Below are 22267 nucleotides of genomic sequence, written 5' to 3'. Positions count from 1 at the left end.
ACTACTATTAAGATTATCCTACCAACGGGACATTTGAAAACTGTAACATCTTATGTTTCACTGAGACGTGGCTAAATGAAGAAATGGACAATATGGAGCTAGCAGGATTTTCCATGCACCGGCAGAACAGAGACGCTACCTCTGGTAAGATACGGGCTGGGGGGGGGTCTTTTTGTAAATAACAGCAGGTGCGCAATGTCTAATATTAAAGAAGTCCCTCCATTTGGCAAATCTGACCAATTCTATCCTCCTGATTCCTGCTTACAAGCAAAAACTAAAGCAGGAAGTACCAGTGACTCACTCAATACCGTGGTGCTCAGATGATGTGGGTGCTACACTACAGGACTGTTTTGCTAGCACAGACTGGAATATGTTCCGGGATTCATCCAATGGCATTGAGGAATACATCACCTCAGTCATCGGCTTCATCAATAAGTGCATCGACGACGTTGTCCACACATAAATTACAGGCAACATCCGCATCGAGCACGAGCTGCTGCTTTCAAGGAGCGGGAGACTAATCCGGACGCTTATAAGAAATCCCGCTATGCCCTCAGACGAACCATCAAACAAGCAAAGCGTCAATACAGGATTAAGATTGAATCCTACTACACCGGCTCTGACGCTCGTCGAATGTGGCAGGGCTTGAAAACTATTACGGACTACAAAGGGAAACCCAGACGCGAGCTGCCCAGTGACGCAAGCCTACCAGATGAGCTAAATGCCTTTTTATGCTCGCTTCGAGGAAAGCAACACTGAAGCATGGATGAGAGCACCAGCTGTTCTTGATGACTTTGTGATAACTCTCTCGATGGCCGATGTGAACAAAACCTTTAAACAAAACAGGTCAACATTCACAAAGCCTACTGGGCCAGACTGATTACCAGGACGTTTACTCAAAGCATGCGCGGACCAACTGTCAACTATCTTCACTGATATTTTCAACCTCTCCCTGACAGTGTCTGTAATACCTACATGTTTCAAGCAGACCACTATAGTCCCTGGGCCCAGGGAAGCGAAGGTAACCTGCCTAAATGATTACCGCGCCATGTCACTCACGTCAGTAGCCATGAAGTGCTTTGAAATGCTGGTCATGGCTTACCTCAACAGCATCCTCCTGGACACCCTAGACCCACTCTAATTCGGATACTTCCCCAACAGACCCACAGATGACACAGTCTCAATCGCACTCCACACCGCCCTGTCTCACCTAGACAAAAGGAGCACCTATGTGTTAATGCTGCTCATTGACTACAGCTCAGCTACAACACCATAGAGCCCATGAAGCTCATCACTAAGCTAAGGACTCTGGGACTTAACACCTCCCTCTGCAACTGGATCCTGGACTTCCTGACGGGCTGCCCCCAGGTGGAAAGAGTAGGCAACAACACGTCTGCCATGCTGATGCTTAACACTGAGGTCCCTCAGGGGTGTGTACTTAGTCCCCTCCTGTATTCCCTGTTCACCCATGACTGCGTGGCCAAACACGACTCCAACACCATCATTAAGTTTGCTGATGACACAACAGTGGTAGGCCTGATCATCGACAACGATGAGACTGCCTATAGGGAGGTGGTCAGAGAACTGGCAGTGTGGTGCCAGGACAACAACTTCTTCCTCAATGTGAGCAAGACAAAGGAGCTGATCATGGACTACAGGACAAGGTGGGCTGAACAGGCCCCCAGTAACATCGACGGGGCTGTAGTGGAGCTGGTCGAGAGTTTCAAGTGTCCACATCACCAACGAACTATCATGGGCCAAATATACCAAGACAGTTGTGAAGAGGGCACGACAAAACCTTTTCCCCCTCAGGAGACTGAAAAGATTTGGCATGGTTCCCCAGATCCTCAACTTTCTACAGCTGCACCATCGAGAGCATCCTGACCGGTTGCATCACTGCCTGGTATGGCAAATGCTCGGCATCTGACCATAAGGCGCTAGTCCGTACAGCCAGTACATCACTGGAGCCAAGCTTCCTGCCATCCAGGACCTATATAATAGGCGGTGTCAGAGGAAAGCCCATAAAATTGTCAGAGACTCCAGTCACCCAAGTTATAGACTGTTTTCTCTGCTACTGCACGGCAAGCGGTAGCAGAGCAAGTCTAGGACCAAAAGGCTTCTCAACAGCTTCTACCCCCAAGCCATTAGACTACTGAACAATTCATAAAAATTGCCACCAGACAATTTACATTGACACCCCCCCCTCCCCTCTTGTACACTGCTGCTACTCGCTGTTTGTTTGTTTGTTACCTATGCATAGTCACTTCATCCCCATCGACATTTACAGATTACCTCAACCAGCCTGTTCCCCTGCACACTGACTCGATACCGGTGCCCCCTGTATATAGCCTCGTTATTCTTATTGTGTTACTTTTTGTTTTAGCCTACTTGGTAAATATTGTCTTCTTCTTGAGCTGCACTGTTGGTTAAGGGCTTGTATGTAAGCATTTAACGGTAAAGTCTACACTTGTTGTATACGGCGCATGTGGCAAATAAAGTTTGTTTTGAAGAAACAAATCTTACATAGCACCATGTGGTTCTTTATCATTTCACCTCATGACAGTTTAATATCCAATAAAGCTACACATTTTTAGGGAAACAAACAACCAGTTATTATTATTTTGTGCAGAGGATGGATAATTAAGATGCCAATCTGTCTTTTTTGTTCTGGTATTGAAGATGAACTAAAGCCTGCCCTCAGCATATTGACCAGCACACTTGGCTCATTTTCTCCATCGTTAAATTAGCGTTCGGAGAGCAGTGGATTAGGGTGTGAAGGTGTGGTTGAAGAGATTGCCTGTATTTAAGCTACACACTGATGGGCCTCTGTTTCATGGAAACGGCAGTTTTTCTTTTCCTGATTGCCGCTTTGGCCGTCTTTAACATTGCATTGTCAGTCACTTCAATGCACTAGCTGTTTGTTTTTGTTGTTTTACAGTGCCTATACAGACCTGATGAGTGTCAGTAGGCCTAGTTCTCATCTGTTAGGGTTGCCTTACCCCAAGGGTAAGAAACACATTTGTCACTCATTCTGTTTTGCAATGACAACAAAACCATCAAAGAAGATGCAGCCTTTCATGGTAATATTGTCCTGACGTATTGAAAATGACTATTGTGTTTTGCTAAGCTGTTCTAGTACAGCAGGGACTTCTAGAGAACCCCAGAGTAGTTTTAGTGGTGTTTTGTGATCCAAGCTGAATCCTTTGATTCAATTAGAAACGTCTGGCTCGACTTTCTAGAACGCCGGCACACTTCCATCTAAGTTATGTTTTTAAAGTCCTTCGCTAACACAAGTAATGTACTGTGCCGCGTGTTACCTCTTTTAAAATAAAATTTAAACATAGGTTGATATTTCATTAACATGAACAGTAAGTCCATTCAGGAGAACAGAGGGCACCTGTTGAAATGTAATCAGTATTATTTGCTTTACTGATTTTACAAGGAAACCTCTCTAGCAGACTGTAACACCTCAGAGAGAGGTTGGCTCTGTGACAGTGAGTAGGCTTTGCGGCTGCATTTTTGGCAGCTGGCCACAACAAACCATTAAGACACAATATGGGCACAGCAATAATTTAATTTGTCAGCTGCATGCAGTGGTTGAACATACACAGACAATGAGGTTTTGACACAACAAACAAGTCAGTTAGAAACAATCAAATTGTGTAAGTGAGTTTTCTAGTGTCTGTGTTACTGGTATTGTCGTAGATGATTAATTGCCATGTAAGAGCGGTGTGGTAAAGTAAACTGCCAGTTCTTTGCAACTGGCTTTGATGTTTCTGGTTAAATATCCTTTTGGTGAGTGGTGCTCGGCACAAGATTTATTGTCCAGCACTGTTGAAATGAAAGCGGTAAAATCCACCCTTGGTTATTGTCCATGTAATGATCTGTGGGTGCATCTCCAGAGACCGTCCACTCCACCATACTAGACTCCATTGGAGTGGAATCAGTGTCTGCGCTCTGCTGCATCCCAGGAATGAATTATTCACGCCATGGAAAGCCTCTCCTCACACGTTTCATGCACAGTACAGTACACAGGCTCCCTCTATGTACAGACTATGTCTGCACTGTTCATGAACCTAGGAGGAACGTTTTGTGTCCGATGAAAGATTGATAAGCTGAAAAGTCCAAGTGAATGTGCATTTTGAAACTACTCTGATTGATTGCCCTTTGTAAAATGTTTGCCACTTACAGCCTGTGGTTTTTCAGGTTGAATGTGCCTACCTGCAGAACATAATTTACTTTTGCGTGATTTGATGCTGTTGTGTGTTTTTCAGATGAAGAAGGAGCTGACTGACAATGACTCAATCTCCCAGGAAGTTGTCGGCAATGCCCACATCGAAAACTATGCCTTAAAAATGTTCCTCTACGCTGACAACGAGGATCGATCTGGACGTTTCCACAAGTAAGGCTACTTCTTCACTCACTGTCTTACTACCTGCTTAGCATGGGAAGAAGTCTTACTGTACTGTAGCTGCAGACAGCTCCCTGCTTCTTGAATCTCAGCATGGCAGTGGACTGTTTCCAATTTTCTGATTCCAATACGTAAGCCCTCATGATTACCATTTCCTTTCACTGAACCTTGACATAAAATAATCCCACTGTTGCTTTTGCACATAAAGGGTCCCTTCCAGAGTCTAAAATTAGCAACAAAGCCCTGTCTGTGTGAATAGATTGCCACAAGGGTGAGATGATTCCTATTGGCCATGCAGGTGTAGTGTTACAGGTCTGGCTGCCATAATGAGTGTGTTGTTGGGCACTGACGTCAGCAGCAGGCTGGACAGTAGAGCAGAGTTTTCCAGGAACTGTGGGTGCCAGGTCAGGCCAGGCCAGCCATGGTCTTTAGTACTGTAGGCAGGGACAGGATGCTGTCTCCTGTGTGCTGATTCCAGGCCCCAGATACAGCGCCAGACACAGTCCTCAACATGGGAGAGAAATAACATTTGAGTTTTGCAGCTAGTAGTTAAAGGCGTCATCCATTTTGCATATGTCTGTGTGCCCATTCATCTTGTGCAATGTAGCAATTGGGATGAAAAATGTTTTCCGCCTATATTTTAAGATGGCAGGTTATCACCAATCCGCTAATTTGTTTCTAAGCAATGAGCAATGTTTCATTAAAGCCCCATTGAATTCGCTACCCAACTGATGAGTGGAAGTCAAATCTACAGTTCTGATGATTCATATTCTTCTCCCAACAAGTAAAACTTGGATATTTTGGGGATTCCATTGAGTATAAAGGGGTAATCATATAAGCATTGGACTTTTATCCAGCTATTATGTTGTTGGCCGGTTATGGTCTTTGTATTTTCAAAAGATTAAATCGAGTCAGTGCCAAAGTGTTGACAAATCTAATGTGGTTTCAACTTCTAAATTGATCAGGAGGCTATAAATCCATCTGTTCCAGTGAAAGATTTTATCCTTCAATTTAAAAAAAGATGCATGAAAGTAGGGTCAGATAAAATATGTCATAGCTGGAAGCGTGGAAGTCATTCACTGAGGTCTTGTGAGGCTCTCTGTCCAGAGCCTTTGACATAATGCATGTAAATAGCCTGAGGCAGGCCCAATTTCTGTCCAATATGCTGACCTCTGCAGAGCCAGCCAGATAAAAGCCATGAAAGCACACACTGTTGTGTTGAGAATGCAGGCTAGAATGTGCTGTAAATTAACCTCCATGCTGTTTCATGCCTTTCTGTTTTCACGTTTGCCTCCCCTTCCCCGCGACCCACCCCCTGCGTCATGAGAATCTAAATGCCAACGACGTTCATCAGATGTGTACAAGTGAGGTGTGGGCGGAGTTGAACTTCCAAATCTTTCAGTAATAGGCCTAGATCTCTTTTTGTCAACGTAGGCTAGTTGTCTTACTTCCAGCCATGTATTGTTATTCAAGATGCATTTTGTTTTCCTTTTCGTGAAGTAGCTGTACGCCATGAATCCCCTCCCAGTGAGCACCGTCATAGTTAACCTCAGGTTAAGGTGAAGCGGTGTGGAAGGATTTACTGTGATCAACCCAGACATCAGGATGGTTTCCACGGTGCTCTGCAGTACTAGTATTTTGCAGACCATTAAATAGGAATGGATGAAGTGTGGTCAGACGGAGAGGGAGTGGCTGCTCTGCACTGTGTGTTGAAGAAAGGACAGCGTATGGTTTCTGGCGCACAAAATTATTTTTCTTCGGAAATTGAAAACATTAAATATACCCAGTGTTTAATAATTGATATTTGAACAAGGAATTCACTTGAGGCCAATCTTGAGAGAGTTATATAGTATACCTATAGTATTTATTGATGACGTCATTTCTGTTTGTCTGGTAAAACTGGTGCCAGCAATGGTATGTAGACAAATGCGTACAACCACATTTGAAGAAATGTGAAAATACAAATTAAACACGCTTGTCTTCAAGTCGGGATAACGAGAAGTAGGCTATATTAATATTCCTCTCCGGGACAAAAAAAGCTTTGATTTACAAGGAACTAGATCTACATAAATAAGCTATAAATGTTGCGTTCTGTCATGTGTAGAGGTGCAGAGTTGAATGTTTATGGGAACTAAATCCTGAATAGGAAACTTCCTTCAGCTTTTCAATACATTGGTCTACTTTCCACTCTGCACTGCTCTGCTCCTCGACAAGTCTTACATTGACATGGCACACCTCTGCGCTGGAAGCCCCCAGAAAGCAAGCCCCTATGTTTCTGTGTTTTTTTACGGCCTTGTGTTTTATACTTCCTGGAACCAGCTGTGGGATTTTATGACATTTTTCCTCCCTGCTTCCTGTCCTGTGATCTACACTGAATTCCCACAGGTGGTGTCGCCTCTGAACTCTGACTCCAGACCCACAGTCCTCTCTTTTAGTGTCATGACTCGTGTCATAGTTTGATATTTACATACCTGTTTGGTTCCTTGGATAGAATTTATCATTCAAATTCATAAGAGACAAATCCACATACACTACATGGCCAAAAGTCACCTGGCTCGCAGTCCATGTTCCAATTCATCCCAAAGGTGTTCGGTGGGGTTGAGGTCAGGGCTCTGTGCAGGCCAGTCAAGTTCTTCTACACCAATCTCGACAAACCATTTCTGTATGGATCTTGCTTTGTGCACAGGGGCATTGTCATGCTGAAACAGCCAAGGGCCTTCTCCAAACTGTTGCCACAAAGTTGGAAGCACAGAATCGTCTAGAATGTCATTGTATGCTGTAGCATTAAGATTTCCCTTCACTGGAACTAAGGGGCCTAGCCCGAACCATGAACAAAAAGCCCCAGACCATTATTCCTCCACCAAACTTTACAGTTGGTACTGTGCATTCGGGCAGGTGTAGCGTCCTCCTGGCATCCACCAAACCCAGATTCATCCATCGGACTGCCTGATTGTGAAGTGATTCATCACTCCAGAGAAAGCGTTTCCACCAATGGCGGCGAGCTTTACACCACTCCAGTCGATGCTTGGCATTGCAAATGGTGATCTTAGGCTTGTCTGTGGCTGCTCGGCCATGGAAACCCATTTCATGAAGCTCCCGAGGAACAGTTCTTGTGCCGAAGTTGCTTCCATAGGCAGTTTGGAACTCATTCGTGAGTGTTGCAGCCGAGAACTGATGATTTTTACGTGCTTCAGCACTCAGTGGTCCCATTCTGTGAGCTTGTGTGGCCTACAACTTCTCAGCTGAACCGTTGTTGCACCTAGACGTTTCCACTTTACAATAACAGCACTTACAGTTGACCGGGGCAGCTCTAGCAGGGCAGACATTTGAAGAAAAGGTGGCATCCTATGATGGTGCCACGTTGAAAGTCACTTCAGTAGGGCCATTCTACTGCCAATATTTTTAAAATTATTATTCTTTATTTATTTATTTATTTATTTATTTGTATTGTCCATGGAGATTGCATGAATTTATGCTTGATTTTATACACCTGTCAGCAACCGGTATGACTGAAAAAATTGAATCCACTAATTTGAAGATGGTGTCCACAAATATTCTTGGATTAGTGCATCACAGAACATGGATAATTCTATAATTATCAAATACACTATATATATATATATATATATATATATATATATAGTGTATTTGATAATTATAGAATTATCCATGTTCTGTGATGCAGCCTAATCCATTCTTGTAGAATACATTTGTCACAGTTGGCAGGTTTAATACACTTGGGTCTAATGACTTCAGTATGCCTTAATTAATTATTTTTTTGTCTCTCTTTGTAGGAATATGATTAAGTCCTTCTATACATCCAGCCTTTTGTTAGATGTCCTGTCAGTTTTCGGCGAGTTATCGGAGGAGGTAAGTAAAAAACAACAACATTTTTGACATGTTTTTCACCTGGGATTCCAGCCAGTGAGCTTTCAGTTACTGACCCAACGCTCCTAATCACTAGGCTACCTGCAGCGCATACTATATTGAATACCCTCATCCTACTGTATAGGGCCTATAAACTACTGTAACTACATCTACCTTTTTATTTCAGCATATTAATTAATATGTGTGAGGTAATATGAACTGACTAGCCACAATGCCATCCGTCCATCAGTCTATGGCTGCTCTCAGACATAGAGAATCCAAGAGAAGGGAAAATATGGGGAATTTCTATTTGATCTATTCCAGTCGAGATTACTGACTGATCTGACTGGAAAACGGCGTGTTCCTGGAAACAGCTTGTAACATATAGAGCCTCTCCAATCTAGAACTGTAGACAACTAGACACTACTCGACAGGGTGTTTCTCAGAATGCATATTACAGTGCTCCACACTCTCATGCCCCGTGTGCATTCTCCGACCACTTTCTCTTGACTACGTCCTTCTGAGGACAAGAGTGTGGAGAAAGCACACAACAATACATTTGAGAAGCACTCACACTCACCCTACTGTGTCTGTATGACCTCAAGCTTCACCCCCCCCCCCCCATTCACTGGAACTTCTTTCAGCCAGCACAATGGCAACAATGGACGAAACAAGATATACACACAGCAAACGCTTTACTTCATAAATATCAGCTAGATTTGTGAATTTTTATAATGTAGATATCCAGCTAGTTAAACAGACTTAAATTTAATGTTATGCAAGGTAGATGTACATTTTTCGTGTGTAGCTACAAATTCTTTATGGCTAGCCAGTTAGCTTTATTGACTTACTATGGACTTACCCATTCCCCCAACTGTCTTCCAGCCAGGACAACAATGGCAATAGAGACGAAACAAGACACACACACACACACACACACACACACACAAAGCAACCGTTTTACTTCATAACTATCAGCTAGCTATATGTGAATCCTAATAATGTATCAAACCAGATAGTTTAACAGGCAAAAGTGACTGAAAATGTATATTATACAAGATATCAATTATTTGTGGATAGCTAGCTAACGGTACTAGTAGCTAGCCAGTTAGCCCTATTGCCTTATTTTGGACTTGCTATCTATGGTATGTTGGCAGGTAAACATACCAAAATTAACACAGCATGTATTTATTAATATATCAAGATGAAATATTGTGGTCAGGCAACATGAGATGTGAATAGGCAACATTTAATTCCTTAGTAGGTGTGTATTTTCTCCCACTTCAGCTCAAATAAAGGCCGCCATTGATTTCAAGAAATGTCGCTTCATTTTTTACGTGGTTGAGTCATATTTGTTTGCTTAGTTTCTATTGAAGCTTGCATCGATGCATGCTTCAAAATATGTACAAACGGAGTATGTATTTGTGAAGTGCCCTCCGTGCTCCGTTTCGAATACTTTGATTTGGACTCCGACCCTCCCGCGCTCCAATGTGCATGCTTGGAGCACGGTAGTATGCATTTTGAGAAATACCCATAGACCCCATCTCAGCAGCTGTGGGCTTATTAAAGCTTCTCTCTCCATGGCTACAGATGGCTTTTCTACTGAGGGAAGTGGCCTGTGGCAGACAACAGACAATGTTTCATTGAGTTGCTTGTCTCTCCCTAAGGGCCACACATTTTCCTGCTGCAGATAGCTCATTGGAGAGGCTGCTTTACAAGTTTTTTTTTTCTCTGTAACATTAACCCAGACAATGGAGCCTCACAGTTTCCCGCTCGCTGATTGCTGTATATACTTTTTTTTTATATACAAAGTGTCACAGTGCATTGTGGGAGATTGGATTTCATACAGGAAAAAGGACATTTCATCACCAGAGAGTGGAGGACCCAAACCTTTAGAAAATGGTGATTGATAGAGTATGTGAGAATATTAAGTGTGAGCTCTAATCATAGCTACCATCAATCCTAAACTTCCCCTCAGGGCTAGCATGTTGTTATCTCCAGGGATAATTTAGATTAGAAATATGATTGTGTGTGTTAGTTGCTTCAGAAAGAAATGTCTTCATTGTATTAATTTTGCTAAGTCATTTAGAAAGAACCACCTGGATGTACGTACTGGTTTGGAAGAACCCTTGTGAATGTGTAGTATCAACATTGAAGTTTTGTTTTCTCCAAAGGAAGCTCCTCAATGAATTTCCATTGAATTAATCTCCAGATAAGATTAACAGGGAGAGAACTTTTTAAATTAGGTACATAGAACTTCTAATGAATTTGGTGACCTGTGTGTTAGACCACAGTTATTGCTTCACCCACTCCCCTTCCATCCCTTTACCGTAAGTTAAAGGAAAATAAATATAGTCCTACCTTAAGCCTTTCATCCAGTCTCCATTGTTTAACTAATTGCTTTTAATTCCACATCTCTTATCTTGAAAATGTCTGTGTTTATTTACCCCCTCTCCTCCCTGCCTCCCTTGTTCCCTTCCCTTTTTCAGAACATCCAGCACAGGAAGTATGCGAGATGGAAGGCCACTTACATCCACAACTGTCTGAAGAGCGGTGAAACCCCACAGGCTGGCCCTGATGGCTATGAGGAGGAAACGTATGGTAAGGACTGATATTATATCAGCACTGCTTATCAGCACTGCCACTCAAACAAACAGTGTCTCCCGTTAAGAAAAGACCTCTTCTCCTGGACCTTTCCTTCAGGAGCCTTTAGACCTGCTTTCCTCTGTCTGGGTGACGTGGTACTTCAGTTGGTAAAGGTTAGCCATCATTGTGTGTCTTACAGTGGCTTGCGAACGTAGTTACCCCCCTTGGCATTTTTCCTGTTTTGTTGCCTAACATCCTGGAATTAAAATATATTTTTTTTTGGGGGGTTGTATCATTTAATTTACACAACATGCCTACCACTTTGAAGATGCAAAATATTTTTTATTGTGAAACAAACAAGAAATAAGACAAAAAAAAACGGAAAACTTGAGCGTGCATAACTATTCACCCCCCCCCCCCCCCCCAAAAGTCAATACTCTGTAAAGCCAGCTTTTGCAGCAATTACAGTGGCAAGTCTCTTGGGGTATGTCTCTGTAAGCTTGGCACATCTACCCTCTGGAAAAAAAAATCCCCATTCTTCAAAGCAAAACTGCTCCAGCTCCTTCAAGTTGGATGGGTTCCGTTGCTGTACACCAATCTTTAAGTCATACCACAGATTCTGAATTGGATTGAGTTCTGGGCTTTGACTAGGCCATTCCAAGACATTTAAATCTTTACCCTTAAACCACTCGAATGTTGCTTTAGCAGTATGCTTAGGGTCATTGTCCTGCTGAAAGGTGAACCTCCGTTCCAGTCTCAAATCTCTGGAAGACTGAAACAGGTTTCCCTCAAGAATTTCCCTGTGTTTAGCGGCATCCATCATTCTTTCAATTCTGACCAGTTTCCCAGTCCCTGCTGATGGGAAAAACATGGTGTTCTCGGGGTGATGAGAGGTGTTGGGTTTGCGCCAGACATAGCGTTTTCCTTGATGGCCAAAAATATTGATCTGACCAGAGTACCTTCTTCCATATGTTTGTGGAGTCTCCCACATGCCTTTTGGGGAACACCAAACATGTTTGCTTATTTTTTTCTTTAAGCAATAGCTTTTTTCTGGCCACTCTTCCGTAAAGCCCAGCTCTGTGGAGTGTATGTCTTAAAGTGGTCCTATGGACAGATACTCCAATCTCTGCTGTGGAGCTTTGCAGCTCCTTCAAGGTTATCTTTGTTGCCTCCCTGATTAATGCCCTCCTTGCCTGGTCCATGAGTATTGGTGGGCGGCCCTCCCTTGGCAGGTTTGTTGTGGTGCCATATTCTTTCCATTTTTAATAATGGATTTAATGGTGCTCTGTGGGATGTTCAGATCTTTTTTTATAACCCAACTCTGATCTGTACTTCTCCACAACTTTGTCCCTGACATGTTGGGAGAGCTCCTTGTTCTTCAAGGTGCTGCTTGCTTGGTGGTGCCCCTTGCTCCCCTTGCTTAGTGGTGTTGCAGACTCTGGGGCCTTTCAGAACAGGTGTGTGTGTTATATATATATATATATAAAGATCATGTAATACTTAGATTGCACACAGGTGGACTTTATTTAACTAATTATATGACTTATGAAGGTAATTGGTTGCACAAGATCTTATTTAGGGGCTTCATTGCAAAAAACATATTACACGCACCACTTTTACGTTTTTATTTATTTATTAATTTTTTTTTTCAATAATATTTTTTTTAAATTTCACTTCACCAATTTGTGCTATTTTGTCTATGTCCATTACATGAAATCCAAATAAAAATCTATTTAAATTACAGGTTGTAATGCAACAAAATAGGATAAATGCCCAGGGGGATGAATACTTTTGCAATGCACTGTATCAAGTGTAGCACCCGAGGCTCGCAGTGGAACTTGCGGTGTTGGCTCTGTGTGAGAGAGCTGATGTTTATTTTATAATGCTTTCGAAACACCTTATCCTGAGAGGATCAGGCAGGGTGGTTTTACCGCTGTGGTGTAACAATTATATAATGTTACAAAACCTTGTATTGAAGGTTCCAGCTGAAACCCACTGGTTAAGAACAGTCTTACAATGTATGATTATGTTACATACTTCAGTTTCATCTTGGTTTGTGTGCAGATTCCATGCCTGTCTGTCGGTGTACGTTTTTAACACCCTTCAGAGACTGATACTCTCAGAGCAACTAGATCTCGGACCAAGAACAGAGCGTTTGGCCAGGTTGAGCAGGGGGACCCTCCTAACCACGAGGTAGAAGCCGACTATGGCGCTGCAGAGCTGTTAGATCACTGTGCTCCTCTCTGAACATCTGCTGGATGTGTTAGTCTATTTGACCTGAGCAGCCCATGTCAGAGATTTAAGTAATCTTTGTAGCCCTCCACTCCACTGTGAGCCGACCCGCACGCAGGCACAAACTGAGGACGGGACCTCTTAAGTCAACGTTTCGCTACCCTGTCCCCTATTTCAGCTCCCTTTTTTGTTTTCAGTCGAACAAATGAGAAAAGTTAGAGTATGACTGTCAGTGTAGCCTATTAGCCATGTTGTCAGTCATAGCCTACTTTCTGGTGTAGTTCATCTCTTTTGTTAGGGAAGAGCAACGTCCCTCCCCTCCCGCCTGTTGTGAATCTGGGCCTCCCTCTGGAAGTGGTGACATCATGCAGGGTTATTCCCACTGAGGTGTAACATTGCCAAGAGAAAGCTGATATTATACTCTCGCCTCTCTCTCGTATTGCGTCTAACTCAGTTCACATGCATCATAGTCTTATCACTGCATCTTCCTGTTTCCACATGTCTGCCAAACACCTCAGGAAGAGGGTGGCCTGCTGCTACTCGTCAAATGAAAATATGAAAACATGTAGACATGCTGCGGGGTGAAAATGGAAAAGAAAATTGGATGTTTCAATGATAAACAGTGACTGTAATTTAGGTGGTCATTTTGTATTTTCGACTTTCTTTTTGAGTCTTGAGTTGGTTGATTGGTTTTACTGTATTTTGATATGGGATAGATTTTCAGAGTTTTTGTATTCAATTAGGTTGTTTTGAGAAGCGTTTTTTTCCTTAATTTTATTGCTTGTACTCTTACAACCAGTCATATTATTTTCTTATGTTAAAACACCTTTTGTTTGACCTGTTAAAGTGGTTAAATGTGGAAGACACATTTTAAATGAGGAAGACGCATTTCAGTTGAAGGCATTCAGTTATACAAATGACTAGGTATCCTAATGAAACTTGTGAGAATAAATTTTGCTTTGTTCAGAGGCCACAGTAATTGTCTCATACATATTTCCTGAACTTTCCACTTCCGAGGAGGAGATGATTAGCAATGGGAAAGGGATGGAGGAAAACACTCTTATTGAAATGATGGAAAGCCAATAGGAAGCAACTTTGTTGATTAGCATATTTTCCCAGAGCTTCAACCATGGTGCTGAACCCTGGTACTGACATGTTCCGATGGAATAGAGAGCGCACCATGCTTCCATCTGGGTAGAACAAACAAATGCAAGCTTCATGCCATGTTGCCCACCAGTCTAGTCGGAGAAGGCACGTTTGTTTTGTATCCATGCCACCAAAAGATGGAAACTAGTACAGACGGATTCATTAACATTTCATAAGAAATAAGGTCACTTCTCAAATAACAAAGGTGTTAAGGGCAAAGTATGGAAAGGGGTGACATTTCGGGAGAGTTTCTCTCCAATTTAACTTCAAAAGCTGCAAATACTCAACATTCTCACTCTGTCATAGGCAAAGGTATCAATAATGTATTGAAGTTTCTTTTCTAGTTCATCATTGGATGGCTCTTTCAGAACACTCAGTACCTCTGGAGTCCCCAGTGCCATTTTTGAGAGTGACTTTTGGCCAAGCAGAGGACTGTCATCAGCTCAGCTCTGATAAGAATCAGCACATATGTTTCAAGGCTACTTTGTTTGAATCTTATAATTGGGTTTGAGAATGTATCATTTATGAGAGTCCTTTGGATATTAGGCGAGTTTCAGTGCAGTGGATCAATGGTCTGTGATATCAGAACTGAATTTAGAGTGTCAGCAGTGCATTTCTTTTCAAACTTTGGGACTGTCTGTCCTATGCACAAGGCAGCAGGCGACTCAAATGTGAAACAATATTCCAAGCCTATCCACACCCATTTAAAATGCCCATCACGCCCATCTGTTATTGGCACAAATCAAGATTAAGTGGACCATGAGCGAAACCGCTCAACCACTGATCCAGTCTCTCTGCCTCCTTTAACCAATTCAGACATAATGTGAGACTAACTGCAGCTTTATCTTTACTATCTGTCTCTCACGTGGCTCTAATCGTTGGAGTTTCCTCTGATCCAAAGAGAGGGGGGGGGACATTTTATCTCAGGGCAATCAAGGTCCCGCTCTGTAAGTAAGCAGGATACAAAGCTGCTTAGTGTGTGAGGCTGTGCAGGCCAGGCAGGGGGCGGCTGTGCTGTGCAGGGCTGGCTGGCTGGCTGGCCTGTGACAGACTGGAGCAGAGCAGGGGGAGTCAGGGGAGAGTGTCTGCAGGGAAACGATCCAGTTCCTGTTTCACAGCTCCATAGGGAGAGCTATCTCAGAGAGCTCTTCGGGGACTAGCCCTCCCCTCCCCATCTGGGCCCTTGCGCATTCCTTCATATTATCCCTCAGTTCTCTGGTTCTCCCTATAGACTTCCTTTTCGTATCATGACAAATGCAGACGTACTGACATAAGCCAAGATGGTTTATTTGAGTTACCCCACCCATATTATTTAACTTAGAGTCTGGGGGAAAATGGGACAATAGGCTAGAAAAACACATATTGGCAGAGAAACTGGTTTTAAGACTGACACAGATGCATACAGTTGTGGGCGGACAAATAAATTGGCACCCTTGCACTTTTCTTAAATAATTCCCTATTTAAAATAAGCAGAAATTGGAGAAGAAATCTTTGGTCTCCGCTAGGGCTATGGTGGTCATGAAATTTTGTCAGCAGGTGATTGTCAAGCAAATAACTGCCGTTCTCACGATAATTGACTGTTAATTAACATAAACATATTTAGCATCCTGTCTTTCACACACAGCCTGCATGCCACTGATGCAGACCTTTGGAACTTCTACATTTTAATAAGTCCATTTTAATATAGCCTACACCATCACAATTAATCCATTATTTATTTTAGACAGGTCTCTTTTAAGAAACATCATATGAAGAAAATGTAGTCTATTGACCATAAGTTGCTACAGAGGGTAGTGCATACGGCCCAGTACATCACTGGGGACAAGCTTCCTGCCATCCAGGACATATATACTTGGGGTGGCAGGTAGCCAAGTGGATAGAGCCAGTTGCTAGATTGAATCCCCGAGCTGTCACGGTAAATATCTGTTCTGCCCCTGAACAAGGCACTTAACCCACTGTTCCTAGGCTGTCATTGTAAACAAGAATTTGTTCTTAACTGACATGTCTAGTTAAATAAAGGTTAAATAAAATAAAAATGTACTAGGCAGTGTCAGAGGAAGGCCCAAAAAATTGTCTCAAGACTCATGTCGTAGACTGTTCTCTCTGCTACCGTACAGCAAGCGGTACCGGAGCGCCAATTCTAGGTCCAAAAGGCTTCTCAACAGCTTCTACCTCCAATCCTTCTGGACAATTAATCAAATGGCCACCCGGACTATTTCCACCTTTGTTTTTACACTGGTGCTACTCGCTGTTTATTATCTCTAGATAGTCACTTTACCCCGAACCTACATCTGCAAATGACCTCGACTAACCTGTAGCCCCGCACATTGACCCGCACATAGCCTCATTGTTATTTTATAGTTACTTTTTTACTTTTTAATTTATTTATTCAATATTTTCTTAACTGCATTGTTGGTTACGGGCTTTTAAGTAAGTATTTCGGCGCATGTGACAAATAGAATTAGATTTATTTTGATTTCAGAAGAACAGAATATCGTACTCGGAGTTGTCCTTATGTTAGGCCCTGATCTGGCTATGCAGTATGGCTGTGAGCTACACTAGTTAATTTAGCCAGCAATATTTGCTTAGAATTTCGTGGCATTATTTTATAGTATGAAGAATGCGACTCTAATGACATTTTTTTTTTTTTTAAGTTGCGTGAAAGGCATGCACTCTGCTTAGTTTTTTTTGCACAGGCTGAACATACTTCATCAGTCTCTCATTCACAAATTGACAAGCACTTGATAATGCCTTGAATTTACGGGCTGCATCCCCTTGTGTGGCCGTAATGCCCCTTACAAAAATCCATTCCCTTTGCAGTGAGTGGCCGTTGTGCCCTTGGGCTGAATATAATAATTATAATTCCCTTCTCCCAGCTGCGTGCCAAAGCACCTCACTCACATAGCTCTCCATCACGTGATCGGGTCTTTCTCACAGGCAACAAGTGACGACCGACACATCTGGGACAAAGATGCGCGCGTCCTTTTCCGAGCCGCATATTGAAGATATTGGAATAACTGTCCACATTTACTTTCCGTCAGCCTTCAAGATGAGTTGGCCGAATGAACAGCAAAAGCACTAGCCTCTGTTAATCTACTATCCCACATAGTACAACAGTTGACCTATTCTGTGCGAGATATAAATATTCCAAACATATTCTGGGACAGTTGTGGGATTTGATAGATCCCAAATTAATACAACCACTAGCATAAAAAATTATTGTTTTAAGCAGTGAGCCTGACTGAACAGATGATAATGTTTGGCTGAAAATGTTGATAAACTATTAGGCTATTTCTTCACATTGTAAGTGCAGCAATGCGCACACGGCAGTAGGCTATACGCGCGAATGTTCCATTTGCTGAAAAACACCATTCTCAAAAGTGACCACAAATGCTATTATGAATGTAATGCGTTTATTATAAAGATGAAAATTATCTTCCCCAAACTTGAAACTTGCGCACTGCGTATGTACAGTTGAAGTCGGAAGTTTAGATACACTTATGTTGGAGTCATTAAAACTTGTTTTTCAACCACTCCACAAATTTCTTGTTAACAAACTATAGTTTTGGCAAGTCGGTTCGGACATCTACTTTGTGCATGACACAAGTAATTTTTACAACAATTGTTTACAGACAGATTATTTCATTAATAATTCACGGTATCACAATTCCAGTGGGTCAGAAGTTTACATACACTAAGTTGACTGTGCCTTTAAACAGCTTGGAAAATTCCAGAAAATTATGTCATGGCTTTAGAAGCTTCTGATAGGCTAATTGACATCATTTGAGTCAATTGGAGATGTACCTGTGGATGTATTTCAAGGCCTACCTTCAAACTCAGTGCCTCTTTGCTTGACATCATGGGAAAATCAAAAGAAATCAGCCAAGACCTCAGAATTCTTTTGTTGTAGATCTCCACAAGTCTAGTTCATCCTTGGGAGCAATTTCCAAACGCCTGAAGGTACCATGTTCATCTGTACAAACAATAGTACACCAGTATACACATCATAGGACCACACAGCCGTCATACCTCTCCGGAAATAGACGAGTTCTGTCTCCTAGAGATGAACGTACTTTGGTGTGAAAAGTGCAAATCAATCCCAGAACAGCAGCAAATGACCTTGTGAAGATGCTGGAGGAAACCGGTACAAATGTATCTATATCCACAGTATGACGAGTCCTATATCGACATAACCTGAAAGAACATTTGTGGGCAGAACTAAAAAGGTGTGTGCGAGCAAGGAGGCCGAGAAACCTGACTCAGTTACACCAGTCCTGTCAGGAGGAATGGGCCAAAATTCACCCAACTTATTGTGGGAAGCTTGTGGAAGGCATCCCGATGCATTTGACCCAAGTTAAACAATTTGAAGGCAATGCTACCAAATACTAATTGAGTGAATGTAAACTTCTGACCCACTGGGAATGTGATGAAAGAAATGAAAGCTGAAATAAATCCTTCTCTCTACTATTATTCTGACATTTCTCATTCCTAAAATAAAGTGGTGATCCTAACTGACCTAAGACAGGGAATTTTTATTAGGATTAAATGTCAGGAATGTGAAAAACTTAGTTTAAATGTATTTGGCTCAGGTGTATGTTAACTTCTGACTTCAACTGTATGCCAGTGAGGCTCTACACCTGTTGTAAATCCCCTGCATGGGGCATCCAAATCACTAAGACCACCCCTGTCTATGTGCAGGACATAATGAAATCAGCAGATTATCAAGGTCTTTTGGAGTGCAATGTTCAATCCAGCGTCCAAAAACTGTCTGTGTAGAAGGCAGTGGATCTTCCAGAAAGACAACAACCCCAAACGCACATTAAAAAGCACCCTGGAATGGTTCAAGAGGAAACACTGGACTGTTCTGGAGTGTCCAGTGAAGAGTCCTGACCTGAATCTCATCCAAAATCTATGGTGAGAGCTGAGATTAGCAGTTGGTGGAGGGCACCCCTCAAACATTGAAGAATTAGAGCAGTCTGTTTCCAAAGAGTGGGACAAATTGCCAGTAGAAGGGTGCAGCAAGCTCATTGATGGCTACAATAAACATTTGTTGGCAGTTATCTTGGCCAAAAGCTGTGCAACCAAATACTAGCTCCATGGTGCCAATCATTTTTTCCATGTACAATTTTCTACCTTTTTTAAATAAAATTGGTTCTGCAATGTTGAAAATCCAATAACAAGGTGTGGTAACAAAAGTATTCCAATTTCAACTTATTTTAGAAGAAACATAATTATTTAAGAAAAGTGCTAGCTTGCTGATATGTTTTGCCGCAACTGTATATGAAAATGTGTTATAGTCTGTTTTTCATTCATCTCACACTTCCTACAGTATGTCCTAAGTGGTGTCAAATATAGCACATAGAATGTTTGATTTTTAATTTCTGAAAATACACTACGTGACCATAAGTATGTGGACACCTGCTAGTCGAACATCTCATTCCAAAATAATGGGCGTATATATGGAGTTGGACCCCCATTTGCTGCTATAATGCCCTCCACTCTTCTGGAAAAGCATTCCACTAGATTTTGGAGCATTGCTGCGGGGACTTGCTTCCATTCAGCCATGAGCATTAGTGAGGTCGGGCACTGATGTAGGGCGATTAGGCCTGGCTCACTGTTGGTGTTCTAATTCATCCATGTTTGATGGGGTAGAGGTCAGGGCTGTCTGCAGGCCAGTCAAGATCTTCCATTGATCTCGACAAACCATTTCTCTATGGACCTCTCTTTGTACATGGGGGCATTGTCACGCTGAAACAGGAAAGGGACTTCCCCAAACAGTTGCCACAAAGCACAGAATCGTCTAGAATGTTGTTGAAATGCTGTAGCATTAAGATTACAGGAACTAAGGGGCCTAGCCCAAACAATGAAAAACAGCCCAGTACCATTATTCGTCCTCCACCAAACTTTACAGTTGGCACTATGCATTGGGGCAGGTAGCGTTCTCCTAGCATCCGCCAAACCCAGATTCGTCCATTCGACTGACAGATGGTGAAGCGTGATCCATCCCTCCAGAGAAAGTGTTTGCACTGCTCCACTGAGTCCAATGACGGAGAGCTTTGCACCACTCCAGCCGACGCTTGGCATTGCACATGGTTATCCCAGGCTTGTGTGTGGCTGCTCAGCCATGGAAACCCATGTCATGAAACTCCAGACGAACAGTTATTGTGCTGAAGTTGCTTCCAGTGGCAGTTTGGAACACGGTTAGTGTTACAGGCGGTTCAGTTCTGTGAGCTTGGGTGGTCTACCACTTTGCGTATGAGCCATTCTTGCTCATATACGTTTCCACTTCACAGTAACAACACTTACAGTTGAACGGGGCAGCTCGAGCAGGGCAGAAATATGACACTGACTTGTTGGAAAGGTGGCATCCTATGACAGTGTCACATTGAAAATCACTGAGCTCTTCAATAAGGCCACTCTGCTGCTAATGCTGTGTGCTCGATTTTATACACCTTTCAGCAATGGGTGTGGCTGAAATAGACGAATCCACAAATTTGAAGGGGTGTCCACATACTTTTGTGTATATATAGTGCATGGATGTAATATAATATTTTCTTTTAAATTAAATGTGCTCACTCCAAAATATGTTTTGAACGTATTACTTTTAATGAGTCTAAAGAATAGGTGCCTTACCCATTTTAAATGGAATTTTCTTTTTCTTCAGTACTGGATTTAAGCTTTTTCTTCTGGGAATTGGCTCACTGTGCTATATAAATATATGGTGCATATCGTAGCTCAAAGACAAAGTAGATCACTTTTTCCAATTCAAGCTGATTTAAGTTCAGTACACACAACACTTCAAATCATGTTTTTGTCTGAATAGACTTTTAAAGTAAAATATGTTTAGTCTGCTATACATCACTAATCAAGTACTTGTGTTTTTAATCTTAGGCTTCCCTTTTGCATAACAGAACTTAGGCTAATGCTTTATGTTTTTCCACAACTTACTGTTCCTATGTACTGTATGTACATCATTCCAAATGAGCAGTTTGTAGGCATTCGGCACATTGCCCCAAAGTGGCCATTTTAATTCATCTCAGCAAATCCTTGCCAAGAAGCTGTCGCAGTGTGTTGGAAGCTCAGATCCACTTCCATAGCTGTAGCATTCCTTTGCATCAGTGGTTGCATGAAAGAAAAGAGTGACTCATTTCTCATGTTGCATGAGGAGAGGATGGCTGGTCTGGGACCTGGTGCTGCACGGTCTGGGACCTGGTGCTGCACGGTCTGGGACCTGGTGCTGCACGGTCTGTGACCTGGTGCTGCACGGTCTGGGACCTGGTGCTGCACGGTCTGGGACCTGGTGCTGCACGGTCTGGGACCTGGTGCTGCACGGTCTGGGACCTGGTGCTGCACGGTCTGGGACCTGGTGCTGCACGGTCTGGGACCTGGTGCTGCACGGTCTGGGACCTGGCTCCTCAATGAAAAGTGAACTAAATAAAACCGATTTTAGATGAAGGCATATTGCGAGTAAAATCCACATGATTGAAAGATAATGTGGGTGATGTTTGGAAGGGAATTACTAAGATAAAGTGTAGCAGTCTGTTGGGCTTTGACTAAAAGTGTTTCGCGCCTAACAGAATTGTAACACGTACTTTGCATTTGTGTCATTTACCAGATACTCTTATCCAGAGCGATTTACACTTAGTGCATTCATCTTAAGATAGGTTGGACATCCACATATCACAGTCATAGTAAGTAAATGTTTCCTTAATAAAGTTGCGATCAGTAAAGTCTGAGCTAGTAAGGGGGGAAAAAAGTCAAGTGCAAGTGTTTAGTTCACAATTCTTGCATTTATTTATTTATTTTGCTCTTGGATTATTTAAGATACTCTTTGAAGAGGTTGGGCTTCAGATGTTGTTAGAAGATGGGCAGGGACTCTGATGACCTAGCTTGAATTGTTATAGTTCCTAGCCATATTAAGTCAGCCTCTGATATTGTTGCCACAGCACGGTAATGATGTAACTCAGTGGGTAGTCTACCAGCATGTTCATCTGCGGAAAATTGATTTTATTGCAAAGATTTATA

The 22267-nt window shown here is 42.4% G+C and overlaps 1 protein-coding gene across 1 annotated transcript in view; it reads left to right on the top strand.

The window, feature by feature from the left end:
- The window catches only part of vta1 (vesicle (multivesicular body) trafficking 1), a 42512-nt gene that overhangs the window by 13773 nt on the left and 6472 nt on the right, over window positions 1-22267 (top strand). Inside the window, exons 3-5 of the mRNA XM_064925270.1 lie at window positions 4275-4402; window positions 8206-8281; window positions 10768-10879. Coding sequence (XP_064781342.1) covers window positions 4275-4402; window positions 8206-8281; window positions 10768-10879 — 316 coding nt within the window. The remainder of the gene's footprint in view (window positions 1-4274; window positions 4403-8205; window positions 8282-10767; window positions 10880-22267) is intronic.

Source organism: Oncorhynchus masou, chromosome 19 (assembly GCF_036934945.1).
Source record: "Oncorhynchus masou masou isolate Uvic2021 chromosome 19, UVic_Omas_1.1, whole genome shotgun sequence".
In the NCBI taxonomy this organism is placed as follows: Eukaryota; Metazoa; Chordata; class Actinopteri; order Salmoniformes; family Salmonidae; genus Oncorhynchus; species Oncorhynchus masou.
This window is presented reverse-complemented; position numbering and strand designations above follow the sequence as displayed.